Source organism: Ambystoma mexicanum, chromosome 2p, assembly GCF_040938575.1.
Source record: "Ambystoma mexicanum isolate Mex_15411 chromosome 2p, UKY_AmexF1_1, whole genome shotgun sequence".
Taxonomy (NCBI): Eukaryota; Metazoa; Chordata; class Amphibia; order Caudata; family Ambystomatidae; genus Ambystoma; species Ambystoma mexicanum.
The window spans coordinates 735,199,938-735,213,317 of NC_090923.1; the positions used below are offsets into that span (position 1 = coordinate 735,199,938).

Consider the following 13,380-nt stretch of genomic DNA (forward strand, 5'->3'; position numbering starts at 1 on the left):
TTAAGAGCTTAGTCCTGTTTTATTGGATGGGCACTATTTCTGTACCTTCGGCAAGCATTAAACATTAGGAAGCAGAACCTGGAATTGTAATCGTGCCAATCGTAATTGTGCTAGCTTTTTAGTGTTGCATTGTATTATGTATGTTTATGAACTGTATTGTAGTTAATTTGTGGAATTTTATTTCCACAACAAACAATAGTGATTAATTGATTGGTTCAAATCAGACAGCTCAAGTTTGAAAAATGTGTTGCAAGCAGCCAGATGAAGAAGGGCTTACACCGATGGAAAATCATATTTCTAGAAACTTCCAGGTGGTTTTGGTGACCTATTTGCATTTAAGCTGAGTTTAAAATAGGGTTATTATTTTTAGTTATAAATTTAAATCTTTAAATCTTATTCTTTCGCTTATGGGTGTTATTTAAAGATCCTATACCTTGTGCCACTGATCAAATCTGGAAATTCACCATGTGACCTTGCCACCACTACCGTATTTGGCAGCAAATGATGTCTCAGTATCACTGGGCACCCAGGATCCTCTGTTCAGGGTGTTCCCAGGGCACCCCATGGCCTAAGAGCAGGGAACTCAATTTGGGAACAAATGTGTCATTGATCATAGATAGTTTGTGTTCCAGTTATCATTTTCTTGAGTCTGGGCTGAAGCCAACTACTTGAGACAGTTTTGGTGGTGTTATCTCTTTCATTGTGATGTGTGGTTATGTATGTTATTTCTTTCAGCAATGTTTTGGGTGTTGCTATCCAATTCACAAAGATTTGGGCGATGCTGTTCTTTTTATGGAGGTGTAGATAGCATTATCAATGTCATGGTGCTTTGGCTGAAGTTATATGGGCACTGTTATCCATGTTATGCTAATTGAGTGGTGATATCCATTTCAGGTTGATTCAGTGATTTGGGGTGAGGTTATCCTTTGCTGGGTGATTGGGTAGACTTGTCTTTGCAGTGTTATTATTCATTGGGGTAGCGTTACAGAACACACAGATGTGTGCTGGCTATCCGTATACAAGTGATTTAGGCATGATGTTATGATACACATTTTGGTGTGATGATTGTAGTGATGTTATTTATTTCAGGGGAAATGGGGTAGTGATATCAATATAGCTTTATTTCGGACAAGAGACCATAAAAGCAATTATTGCAAACACATCATGTTGACATACAATTGTCCATAAAAATAGAAGGGCATGTAGTGCTGTCTATTTCAGAGTGGTGTTCAGGATTCTAGAATGGCCACTGAAGGAGTAGCAGCTTGAGAGAGCAGCTCCTCTCCTCTACCCTATCAACCATCTGAAACCTGGCTTAAACGTTAAGCAAAAAGAAGATAGAGTCCCTGGATAACCCCCTTTCCAAAGAGCTTAAGCAGATCAATGAAGATCCTGAAGAAGACACACCAAGCTGTGCTGACATCTTTAAACTTCTGAAGCAAGTGGCAAGTGATATGAATGATGTCAAGACAACTTTAAATGACTTGTCTGGGAAGGGCAGCAGTTTGAAGACTTGCATGGGGGGTGTGTAAGGTAGGACATCTGGTTTGGAAAGGGAAACCTCTGGCAGCTACAGAGCATACTAGGAGCTGCACGAGGGAATGTCTAGACTCCATCTGAAAACCATGAACTTAGAAATTCAGGCTAGGAGCAACAACATTTGCCTGATTGGTATTCCTGAGAAATCTGAACCCAACCTGTTTGCTTTGGTTGTTGACATTTTACAAGGAACTTTGCCTGGATGTGGTATACAACTAAGTGACCTGAATGTGACATTTAGAGCAGGGAAACAAGAAGCAGGAAAAACTAGGCAAATAATCGTCACATTTGTGAAGACCTCCATGAACGAAAATGTAATGCACCTTGCAAGACAGCATGAGTCATTATCTTGGCAAGGAAACTTGTTTCATATCTACCCTGACTTTCCAAAGGAAGTAGCAATTAAAAGAAAGGCATTTGGGGAAGCAAAACGACAGGCCAAAGAACGCAGACTGAAAACCTCACTACTAAAGCCAGCTATCTTGATTACTTAATTACTGTTCTTTGTTGCGTATCGCATTGTAGCGTTTGTATGGGGCTGATGTTTGAAAAAAGGACCTAAGGTGACGCGGCATGCGTGCGTAGCATGACGTGATGATGTTACTGCTCTCATTACACGCGTATTATCGGTCATCTGGGTTGGTCTTGATATGGCTGCACTGGTGAATAGGGGTTAGCGCCGCACTTGGTGTTAGCTGATGATGCTTGTTATGTTTGCGTGGTTGAAGCGGCGGGTCACAAAGGGGCATGCATTGACTAATGTTCGCGTGTCGGCCGGCGGCACCCGAGATGACATGGAAATTCATTCCTCTATCGGTAACCCGCTTATGAGCCTGAGTACTGCTTGATGCTTCTTAATCAAGGTTCCATCGTATCAACCGTATGCTGTATTAGTCTCTGTTGATCTGGAGCCTGATGCTCATTTCAATTTATATACACATAGATTATTTCATGCCATTCTTTTTCCTTATCAGTATAATGTTGTATATGTTGATATATTGTATTATTGAGAATGAAAATAAGGAAAAGTAAACCATTAGGTTAATTGTGTTAAACATTCATATTAGAGGTTGCATTGAGCTGGTTCTGCCTACACACTGAATCTCTGAGAATTTCGACATGCACGTGTTTTTGTAAACAAGACCTACGGCCCAGATGTGCTAAATGACAATGAACATGAATTATATAATGGCAGAACTAGGTGATTATTATTATTGTAACCCTATTGTCGGGTATTTGAGGTTTTCACATGTTTTAACCTAGTGTTGTGGTCTTGGGGTACTGCCTTTATGGGGACCTGGTATTAATTGTGCTGATTTTATCGTTGCTGTCCACTATTCAATGTATTTAGGTAGACGTGATGGGATGAATTGGTGATGCTTCAGTGGCGTTGTAAACCTGGATGTTTTATTTGGTCTGTGTTTGGAGCTGGTCTATGTGACTAATACCTTTGGGCTACCCATGGCATTGTGCACTGATTTTTGCAAGGGACGAATGTGTCTTTTTCTGTATGCAGTCCTTGCCTAAAGAAGCGATATTTTTAAAGTGCTGTATGGTATAGGAATGCATTATTATACAGTCCCTCGTTTTGGGAACTGAAACTGAGTTTTTTTTTTGTTCTTATTTAGTAGCATAGGTGTTAGATAGGGAAAGTGCAAAACAATGAAGCTATGTTGGGCTATTTTTGATGGTTAAAATGGCCACATAATCTTACCTGAACATTAGGTTGTTTGCTCACGTTCAATTGCATGGCTTCAAACATGTTTATTGCTGTTGTACCTCACATATTGCAATATGTATGCCTTATTTATAGGTTAATACCTTAGCTGATTATGGCATGCAGTCCATAGATATTGATGTTTGGAGATGGGGGTGTGTTGGGGGCCCAAGTTCTTTTTACACATTGGTGTCAGCTGTTGAATATATCTATAGGGTGGGGGTGGGGGGCTGGGGTTGGTGATTTTATTTGTACTTACCTTGGTGTTACCAGGGGTGGACTGGGAACCAAAAGAGGCCCTGGAAATAATGTTCAAAGTGGCCCCATAGTACACATTTTCAGCAAGCCAAACCATTTTCCTATGGCGGAATTTAGAAATACCACTCAACACAGGCCCAGGTTGCAGAGGTCTCCCGGGAAATCTCCAGAGTTCCCTATTGTCTGTCTGCCCCTGGGTCTTACGTCCGAGCAGTGTGCCATCTATTTGTAACTAGTACCAGAGTTATCTGGTTGACTCATGCCCAGGTGGGGTGTGGGTTCTTACCTTTCTTTTTTCATTTTTCTGATCTTTCTTTCCTTCTCACTGTTCTATATTGAATACACTTATTTTTTTACTCTAAGATTGGCAGCATGAATACTAGATCTGTAAATCATCTTAATATTGTTTCATGGAATATAAATGGCATAAAGACTGTTGTGAAACGGACAAAAATCCTATCTTATTTAAGATCAACATCTTGCGACATTGCTTTCCTCCAGGAGACACATCTGGACAGTAAAGAGGCTGAGAAACTTCAACGGGGATGGGTAGGCCAAACCTTTTTTTCGACCTCTTCAACCAGTAAAAGGGGCGTTTCAATACTTATTAAGATAAATCTACCCCTATCAATCCTCTCAAGCAAAACAGACAAAGAAGGAAGAATTGTTTGTGTTTTGATTAAAGTACAAGATACAATGATGCTTTTATGTAACGGGTATGCACCCAATTTGGATGATCCCTTTTTTCCATGAGCTTGCGCAATTGCTTCAAAGCTATAATGTTAGTGCAATTGTGTTGGCTGGTGATTTTAACCATGTGTTGGATCCAGCATTAAACCGCTCAAATGGAGACTACTCACGTGTCCAAAGAAGAGCAGGAGATCTTTACAATATCTAATGAATTAATTAAATCTGGCGGACATATGGCACTTGGAGCACCCGTCTGAAACAGACTTTAGCTTCCACTCATCGTGTCACGATACCTGTTCACGTATTGACTTCTTTTTGACCTCGGGCCAAGTCACTTCAAGCTGTTTTGATTCAAGTATCAGGCTCATTGCCTTATCAGACCACGCACCTGTATCCCTATGTCTTTCCTTGCAACATACTCTGATGAAATCATCTAGATGGAGAATGAATTCGAACATTCTGCTAAACAAACAGATTAAAGATAAAATTGTGGAAGAGATTGAAGACTTCATTCGAATTAATAGGACTGATAATATCGCGGTTTCCACAGTCTGGGAAGCAATGAAATGTTTTGTCCGTGGTTTGCTAATGTCTAAAACCGGCAAACAAAGGAAATTAAAGGTGAAAGAAATTCAGAAAATGTCTGCAGAGGTCAAGCGTCTAGACAGTTGCTTTGCTATGAGCTGAGATGAAGGATCTACGTCTCAATTGAGGAAGGCAACATTTGAATTAAATAAATTAATATCTGAACAGGTAGACCAAGCTTTGTTCAGACAGAGAATAAACTATTCCAAAAATGGGGATAAAGCAGGCAAACTGCTTGCACACAGGCTGAAGGTAGCTGAGAGTGATCACTTTATCATTGCAATTAGAGATACAAGTAATATCTTGAAAACACAACAAAAAGAGATAAATATGCTGATCCACGACTTCTATGAAAAACGCTACAGGTCGGATCTGACTTGAGAAAATGATGTGATAGAAAACTTCCTGAATTCATTAGACATCTCTCAACTGTCAAGTGGTCAAATGGCGAGTCTTGAAGGGGGAATGGAAGTTCAAGATATTCGTCTGGCCATCTCCAAACTTACCATAGGCAAGTCACTGGGCACGGATGGATTGCCTGTAGAGTTTTATAAGATCTTGCCTGATTCCGCTCTACAAGGTCTTTGTGATGTTTATAACAATGCTTTTGAGACTGACTCCATGCCAGACACGATGTGGCACGCTTTGATAACAGTCTTGAAGAAAAAAGATAGATCACTTACAAGATGTGAAAACTACAAGCCAATCAGTCTAATTAATACTGACTGCAAGATTCTGGCAAAGTCTTAAAATATGAGATTGGAACCTTGTTAATCCATGGGAACCAGGTCAGCTTTGTCGCTGGAGGGGCTGTGGCTGATAATATGAGATGCCTGCTGTTATCAATTGAACATGGACATAGACAACCAGTTGCTGCTGCAGTAGTCTCGCTGGACACTGAGAAGGCGTTTGATTGTGTGGAGTGGGCCTTCCTGTTCTCATACTTAGACAAGATGAACTTTGGCCAGAACTTCAAGCGCTGGGTATGGCTATTATACACTAATCCATCTGGGAGTGTACTTACAAATGGCCTCATTTCAGACGCTTCCCGGCTTCATAGGGGTACCAGACAGGGCTTCCCGCTTTCTCCATTATTTTTCTTCTTATCGATGGAGCCATTGGCAGTGTTACTGCAAGCTGATGACAGTCTTCGACTGATAATTGGGAATGATCATGAAAACATACTCTGGCTCTACGCAGAAGATCTGCTGGTGGACCTGCAGGATCCAGCAAATTGCATACCTTACCTGACGCGAGATAGCCAGCAATTGTCCTTAGTTTCTGGTTATAAGGTGAATTGGGGTAAATCTGAAATCCTCCCAGTGAACAATATCTGCCTCTGACACACCTGTGCTCAATTCCAGTTCTCCTGGTGTCCAGAAAGGATTAAATATCTGGGTATTTGGATTGGTCCTGAAGTGATTAAGTTGACAAAACTGAATCTTACAATGATCTTACAAAAACTTAAATCTTACCTAGATAGATGGGGACTTCTAAAACTGTCCACGTGGGGGAAGATCAATTGTATAAAAATGAATTTAGCACCACGGGTAAATTATATTTTATCTATTTTCCCATCAAAGTACCAGCACATCTTTTCAAGGAAATTGACATGATCATGCAAAAGTTCATCGGGACGAAAGCCACCAAGACTTGCAATGTGGAAACTGCAGCTCCTCTTAAAGCAAAGGGAAATGAATTTACTGAACTTCGCTGACTATCATCTGTCATTCCCAACTCATCATCTATGCAAGATCATCGAAGCAGATGAGTACCAAGCGCAAACTTTAGCTTGGGAGAGCAGTGCATTGTCACAGTTGGATCCAAAGGCCCTACTGATGACCAAGAAAAAATCATCTAAAGGGATTAATCCACTGACTGATTTCTTACAGGACTGTTGGCGTGATATTTCCAAACGCATGGGTAACAAGCCTTACTTGTTCCCTGATGCTTCCATTTGGCTCATCCCGGCTTTGAAATCACAAGGAAAAGTAGTATTTTGTCCAGGATGGTTTTTAACTGGCATAACATACTTTAAAGATCTGATTGAAGGTGACAAATGGATATTATTTGCACAATTGAGCCGTTCATTCACCATGATTGATTGCACTTATGTGGAATATAGGAGATTAAAGAGCATTATGCTGCAAGCATGGACGTGTCTCAATTGGCGGCTCAGAATGTAGCTTGGTTAGCTTTACAGACCTGCAAAAGTGTGTCTCATCCTACTGCTACTATGTATGGAGTCTTAAAGAATTGTCGTAAAGGGGACCCAAGGTTGCCAACCATCTGGGCTGAAGAACTGGGGGAAGATATTGATCTGAATTGCTGGCAGCGATGCTGTGGTAATACGCGACTAGTGAGTATTGACTGGGGCCTTAGAGCCTCACAAACAAAGCTCCTTTTTAGGTCTTACTGGATGCCCGTAAGTTTATTCAAAAGACACCTTCTGGAGAACAAACTATGTTGGAAGGGTAAAAACGCGAGAGGCACCCTCTGTCATTTGATCTGGTTCTGTTCAAAGACTGAGACATTTTGGGAGGGGGTCTGCAAGAGGCTGGGTTTGATCTGGTGTCGTACAATCCCTATGGCTGCCTCTCTACTGGTTCTGCAGGAGGTGTCTCTGGTGGAGGTAGCTTCATTCAGCAAGAAGATCTGGCTTCTCCGTGCTTGCATGATGGCAAAGAAAATGATATTAAGGTCCTGGAAATTGACTGGCTCCTTTTGTATCGACAACTGGGTGGAGGAGCTGCTCACCATCTCAACCTACGAGAAAGCTATCTACAAGCAAGCAGGAGACATTGATACCTTTTGGGACATATGGGGTAGCTTCCATGATGTATGTGGCTGATGTATGTGTTAACATCTGGATAATTCAGCTTTCTAGTGACTTCATTGCCAATATTTTATGATCTACTACATTTTTCTTCTGACAAACCATGGATCTCATAACCAAATTAATATGTGATGTTTTCATTGATTCATGCATCTAGATGTTGAAATTGCTTGGGTTTTTTATTTACAACCTTTTTATGACTTTCCTTTTTCTGCTTCTTCCTTCTTCTTTTCTCTTCTTTCTCTTGACTTCATTGGTTGGATTTTATTAGCTTATTTGTTATTGTTACTGTCCACGTATGTTTTACTGTTGGGTATTTGACTGGTTGTTGTACTATTTTATTTGTTTATGTTGCAAAATAAAAATGTTAAACCCCCAGAGTGGTCATCGAATGTTCTCTGTAGTGTCGTTAAGCATTGCAAATGTTGAGGTGATGTTACAGCATTCAGGAAGATGCATGGCAGTTATTCGAGCTGGGGTGATTGGACTGGTGTTTTCCATTTCAGTGATGAGGGGGTAGTGCTGTCCATGGGTGTGTTTAGGGGTGGCAGTGTCTCTGTAGTGTGTTAGGCACTGTAAGGATATTTGGTGGTAATGTAATGTCATTCCGGATGTATGGCAGTGATCTGCTTACAGGCATTGGGGTGGTGGTATGCATTTCAGGGTGATTGGGTTGTGGGCAATCCGTGTCAGGGATATTGGGGTAGTGATTTTACATTTTAGGGTGACATGAGGCACCGTCCTTTATTTCATGGATTTGTGTGCAGGTGTTATGCAGTCCATGGGAAATAGTTGGGTTGCTGTGAACTTCGGGGAGGTTTAGGGGTAAATAGAAGAATCGAAGAGACAGTGGCTCGCCAATCTGAAAGAGTTCGGGTTACAGGTGCACACACCTTGCTGGGGTTGATGTCCAGGCGCGTGATGAGTGTATTCTTTGAATGTGGGCTCTCGTTGTGAAATCCTTGTGGAGGTGTCGGTAAAGCACTGTTTCTCAGAGGAAACAATGCGTCATCTTTTCATCTCACGTTTGGCCAGGTTTGTGGGGATACTATGGTCGGGGCACTTACCTGTGGCCCAACAGATGTGGCCAGGCTCATTCTTAGGGGCTTTGTTTTTGGCGGGTTGGGGGGCGAGTGGGGTGGGCATTACCCCACTGCAGGTCTGTGAATTGCGCCCTGTTTAGCATATTCATGCAGTCAGAATCCAATGACTCTGGGCCTCATTGAAGCCTTGGGAATCAAAGGGCCGGCAAAAGCAGCCTCACCTCCTCAAAGGAAGCCTTTTATATGGAAATGGGGTCAGTGGGCAGATGGAAAACAGCAGGAGAGAGTGCCAAAAGGAGCTGCGAGAGGGGGCCTGGAGGAGGCGCGCAGGCCGTGGGGCCTGCAGGAACTAGCGCCCCTCTTGGGGAGTGGGCATTCCTCCCCCGGCGTAGGCCCTCATCATGACGTGCAGTGAGTGGCGTGTGGGTGACGCACTTCTCAGTTACCTCACATTCGCTGTGATGTGAAGAAGAAAAAGAAACTCCCACTGGTATGCACAGAAAGATGGCACTCCCAAGCCCGTTCTCCACGGTGCAAACTCGTAGCTCGGCTGTGCACTGTGTCATTGGAAACCGAGCCTCTATAATAACGAGTGTGTGTTTGTGCGTGTGTGGTAGTGACGTGCTTAAGTACACGTTTTTCGCCGGAGAGTTTTCCTTTGGCCGAGGCTTGCTTCGCCTGTCGTGACGCGCCAGGACCTGGGTGAGAGGATCCCACGTATGTGTTAACCAGCGCGCCCCCTGCAGCAGGCCCTGTCCCACCCGGCCCTGCTGCGAGGATGCCATGTGCAGCTGCTCTGGAGATGCGAGTTTATGCAGGTGTTAGAGCGCGGGAAGAGGCGGGGATGGGGGGGGGGCGGTGAGGGGTGCACTGGGGTCCCAAAGGCGATGTATACGGGAAAGAGTGTGTGGAAAGAGTGCACGGGAAAGGAATACAGAGAGGGAATAAAAGGAGTGATAACGTGGAAATTAAAAATAAATTAAAGGAGAATACAAAAAAGTCGAAGGATGTTGACAAGGGTAAGAAAAAAGTAAAACAAAAGCGAATGGGACACAGCGGTTGGATACAGGGGTGAATAGAACTAATCAAACAAATAAAAAAACTCTCGAGAAGGAGAGTTTGGGCACTGAAGGGGGAATATACAAAAGGGCAAAAGAGGGGGCTTAACACGAGGTGATGAGAAACATGCCTCGGGAGTCGAATTTAAACTGGATACAAAAGGGAATAAAAAGGGAAGCGCAAATGGATTAGGACGTGTGAATGTGGAATTGGCGTGAGGGCGATTAAAAGAGACAGAGAGACGCGGTTGGCGGAGAAGGGTTAAACATACGGAGTGGGCTGGGGAGGAGGACGGAACCCCGCCAGGAAGCAGCAGTGCGTGTGTCTGCGCGAAGAGGCCGGCAGACAAAGGGTTAAAAGGCCCATGCACTTCCGGATGTGCTCATAGCTCAGGGCTGTGAAGCCCATAGAGGAGAGAGAGAGGGAGAGCGAGAGAAAGACGAGAGAGAGAGCATCCCTCCTGCACACCCTCTCACACACAGCCAAGCACAGGCATCCTGGAGGAGGCGGCAGCAGCCACCGCCAGCCAGCCCAGACCCTGCTTCCTGCAGCAGAGAGAGGGGAGCCCCCCTGCAACAGCCAGCATCCCTCAGCAGAGGGGAGGGAGCGGCCAGCAACCCCCAGCAGGGAGTGGGGAGACTCTTGCAGCGGCAGTACCCCCACACCAGGGGGGAGACTCGTGGAGCAGCCACAGCAGAGAGAGAGGAGCATCAGTCAGCAGCCCCCAGCAGAGAGAGTGGGAACCCCAGGAATAACAAGCCAGCATCCCATAACAGAGGGAGAGGAAAGCAGCCAGCAACCCCAGCAGAGAGAGCCTCTCCGAGCAGAGGCAGGGGAGCAGCCAGCACCCCTAGGAGGGAGAAGGAAGCAGGCAGCACCCTCAGCAGTGGGGAGGGTGGCAGGGAGTCCACCAGGATAAACCCAGCATCCCCAGGGAAGATGCATGGCCGGGGCTGGTCATTTTAACGCCCACCTCCCCACCTACGAAGAGCTCGCCTCTGCCACCCTCGTCGGATCCCGGGCGGGTTCAAGCTCCAGAGTCCAGGGGGACTAAAGAAGAAGAAGAAGAGGGTGTGTGGGGGTCCGTGCACCCACCTCTTCCCCCTCCCCCGCACAGCAGGCTCCGGGATCATCAGTCATCCTGCTTCTGACAGTTCTGGACCCCTTGATGGACAGCTCTGGCAGCCAAAAGGCAGGCAAGGGATTCCCAATCCACATCTAGCAGTGGAGCGGCTGTGCCCTGCCCGCGCTGCCCATGCTTGCCCTGCCAGCCCTGCCTGCCTGCTAGAGACGGCCAGACACCGCCGCTCCGCCATCGGAGATCACAGGCAGCCGGTAGAGGAACCCTGGTGGATGCCCTGCTGCCCGCCGCGCAGGACCACCGAGCCGCCCCCTGCGCGCCTGCACCGGAGAGGCACGGGTCCGGGACTTCACCGCGCTCCCCATGGCACAAAGGGTAGGTACTAAGACCCCCCACCCGGCCGGGTATGGCCCTGCCTGCCGCTGCTGCTCTGCTGGTATGTGTGCCGGTCAGGCGAGGCAGCATCAGGGGCTCCCGGTGACTGACTGAGGGCCTTCTCTGCGCGCGCGCGCGCGCGTGTGTGTGTTTGTGTCTGTGTGTGGACAGGGTCCCGCTGCCTCTAGGGTGCCGTGGCTTCGGTGTTCAGAGGCGGACATTCTGCACGCCTGCTTCAGTGCTCCCTGGAATTAAAAACCTCCGCCTGCTTTAGCCATGCAGACCCTGGTGGGGGCCGGGGGAGGACGACACCCCTCTTTCCCCCAGATCTAGTGTACCGACTAGAAGGGCCTCCGCTGCCAGTGACACCCCAGTGCCGATGGCAGCGACCCTCTGCATCAGCCTCGTGTTGGTGCACGTGGGCGAGGGACCCTCCATATTTACCTGTGACCCCCTGAGTGAGCGCGTGGAGCCGGATGAGCAGGGCATGGCTGCGTCTTTATCTGTGTGTGCCCATTCTGGCTCGCCTGTCACGCGGTGGGGGTGACTGAACCTTGCAGGGTGTGTGCCCTCGTGTTATGAGTCTGCGTTCTCCTTCTGGATCCGTGTTTGTGACGAGCTTGCTGCCCAGGGCATGTGTTAATAATACATGGGTGCCCCCCCCCCCACCGGCCTTTCTGTACAGAGGGGGTGTTTGTGCGTGTTTTTTCTTTGGGTTGGAATCTTGTTTTGTATCTCTGCACTGTGCGTTTGGCGCTACCCATGCACTTGAGTGGCTGTGTCTCGTGTGTGGACGAAGCCTGCTGTGAGCCCACGCTCTGACCCCATTTACTGGGAGCTATGGGGACCCTTCTGGGCAAAGCCCTGACATGGTAGGAACAGGCCTCAGTCACAGGGACTGTGGGGGTCCCTTTGCTCTCCTCGCTCCCTGAACCATATACATGCATGTCTGCTTGGGCCCAAAACACAACCGTTCTCACCCCTCGAACATCCGCCTATCTCATCCACCACTCTTGCTCCGCCTCCCCCCGATATTCACCAGGTTTTGGCCGTGTGGAGCAGGGGGGTCGACGGTGTGCTTGTGTATTTTTCAACAGGGGTTGACTCGTCTACCAACCTCTTTCCAGAGTCCGACAGGCGTCCCCGCTTGACAAAGTTTTCTATACGTTTTCAAAATCATGCGGGTGAGCTCACAATTGCATGAAATGAAAGTTACCCAGAATGTGCACCCCCCTTGGAGGCGCTCTTTGGATGTCAACCCCAAGAGTCCCCGCAACTGTCAGTGAAAAGGCATGGTATTTTCCAAAACATGTTTTCCCTTTTATTTAATTGCACGGTTTCGTGCAATCTCCTTGCCCCTGTTTTGAAATGCCAGATAAATACTTTGCTGTGGAAACGTCTCAAAGAAGGCAGAAATAAAGAGCCGGCACTTTATTTCCACTCTAGAAGTGTACGCTCGTTTGCAGAGTCCAGGGCCGGTTGCTGCCAAGCCGGGGACCAGTTCCGAGACTCGGCGGCTCAGCCAGGGCGCGCGGCACCGAAAAAAAAGTGCCTGTCAGTAAGCGAAGCCTTTGGTCCCAAAGTAAGTCTGCGTACTATGCAAGGCAACACTTGCGTGGGTTTTCCCTTCGTGCTAGTGGCGCATTTTGTTCATCTTTTAAACAGGAATAGAGTTTGTTGTTCGCGGCAAATTTCAATACATTGAACAACGCTGGTTTCCAGATTAAAAGAATCTTTCACGCACCCGATGCTTTGTTTTCGCTTAATAAAATAGTGACACTAATTATAAGCAATTCACAGCTGGGCAATGCACTGGGTTGTCGTTGTTGTCGGGAGGGCAGCTGGTGCAAGTCCAAACATAAAATAAAGTGAGGAACGAAGTTAGTCAAGAAAGTTTCGAATACGCAGGGGTGATTTATATGCCTCCAGTTGCTGCAGAACAGCAAGCATGTTGCAAAAGTTGCTTCCCTGACCCCCATCGCCCCAGCCCCAGCCAAGCTCCCCTCCCCATAGAAACAAAACGCCGAGTTTAGCGACCTTTCAGGGCTAAAGCCTCACGTGAAAAGCGCTAATGGGCGCCCGAGCGCGCTTCATTAGACAGCAGCGCGTCTCCCCCCTCAATTTAAAGTGTGAAGTGAACTGGACAGAGCGGATTTCAATATCAAAGTCCGCCATGTTTCAGTAAGTCCGCGAAGCC

At 46.5% G+C, this 13,380-nt stretch overlaps 1 protein-coding gene across 4 annotated transcripts in view; it reads left to right on the forward strand.

Moving 5' to 3' along the window:
• The first annotated feature begins 10,191 nt into the window (after positions 1-10,191).
• Positions 10,192-13,380, forward strand: part of MEIS3 (Meis homeobox 3) — a 147,969-nt gene continuing 144,780 nt past the window's right edge. For 2 of the 4 annotated variants that reach the window (XM_069644351.1, XM_069644353.1), the window contains exon 1: positions 11,030-11,183. In XM_069644351.1, the coding sequence (XP_069500452.1) occupies positions 11,172-11,183 (12 nt within the window). In that variant the 5' untranslated portion in view covers positions 11,030-11,171. Of the gene's footprint in view, positions 11,184-13,380 lie in introns of all 4 variants that reach the window. The other 2 variants (XM_069644354.1, XM_069644350.1) reach the window with 2 other exon arrangements.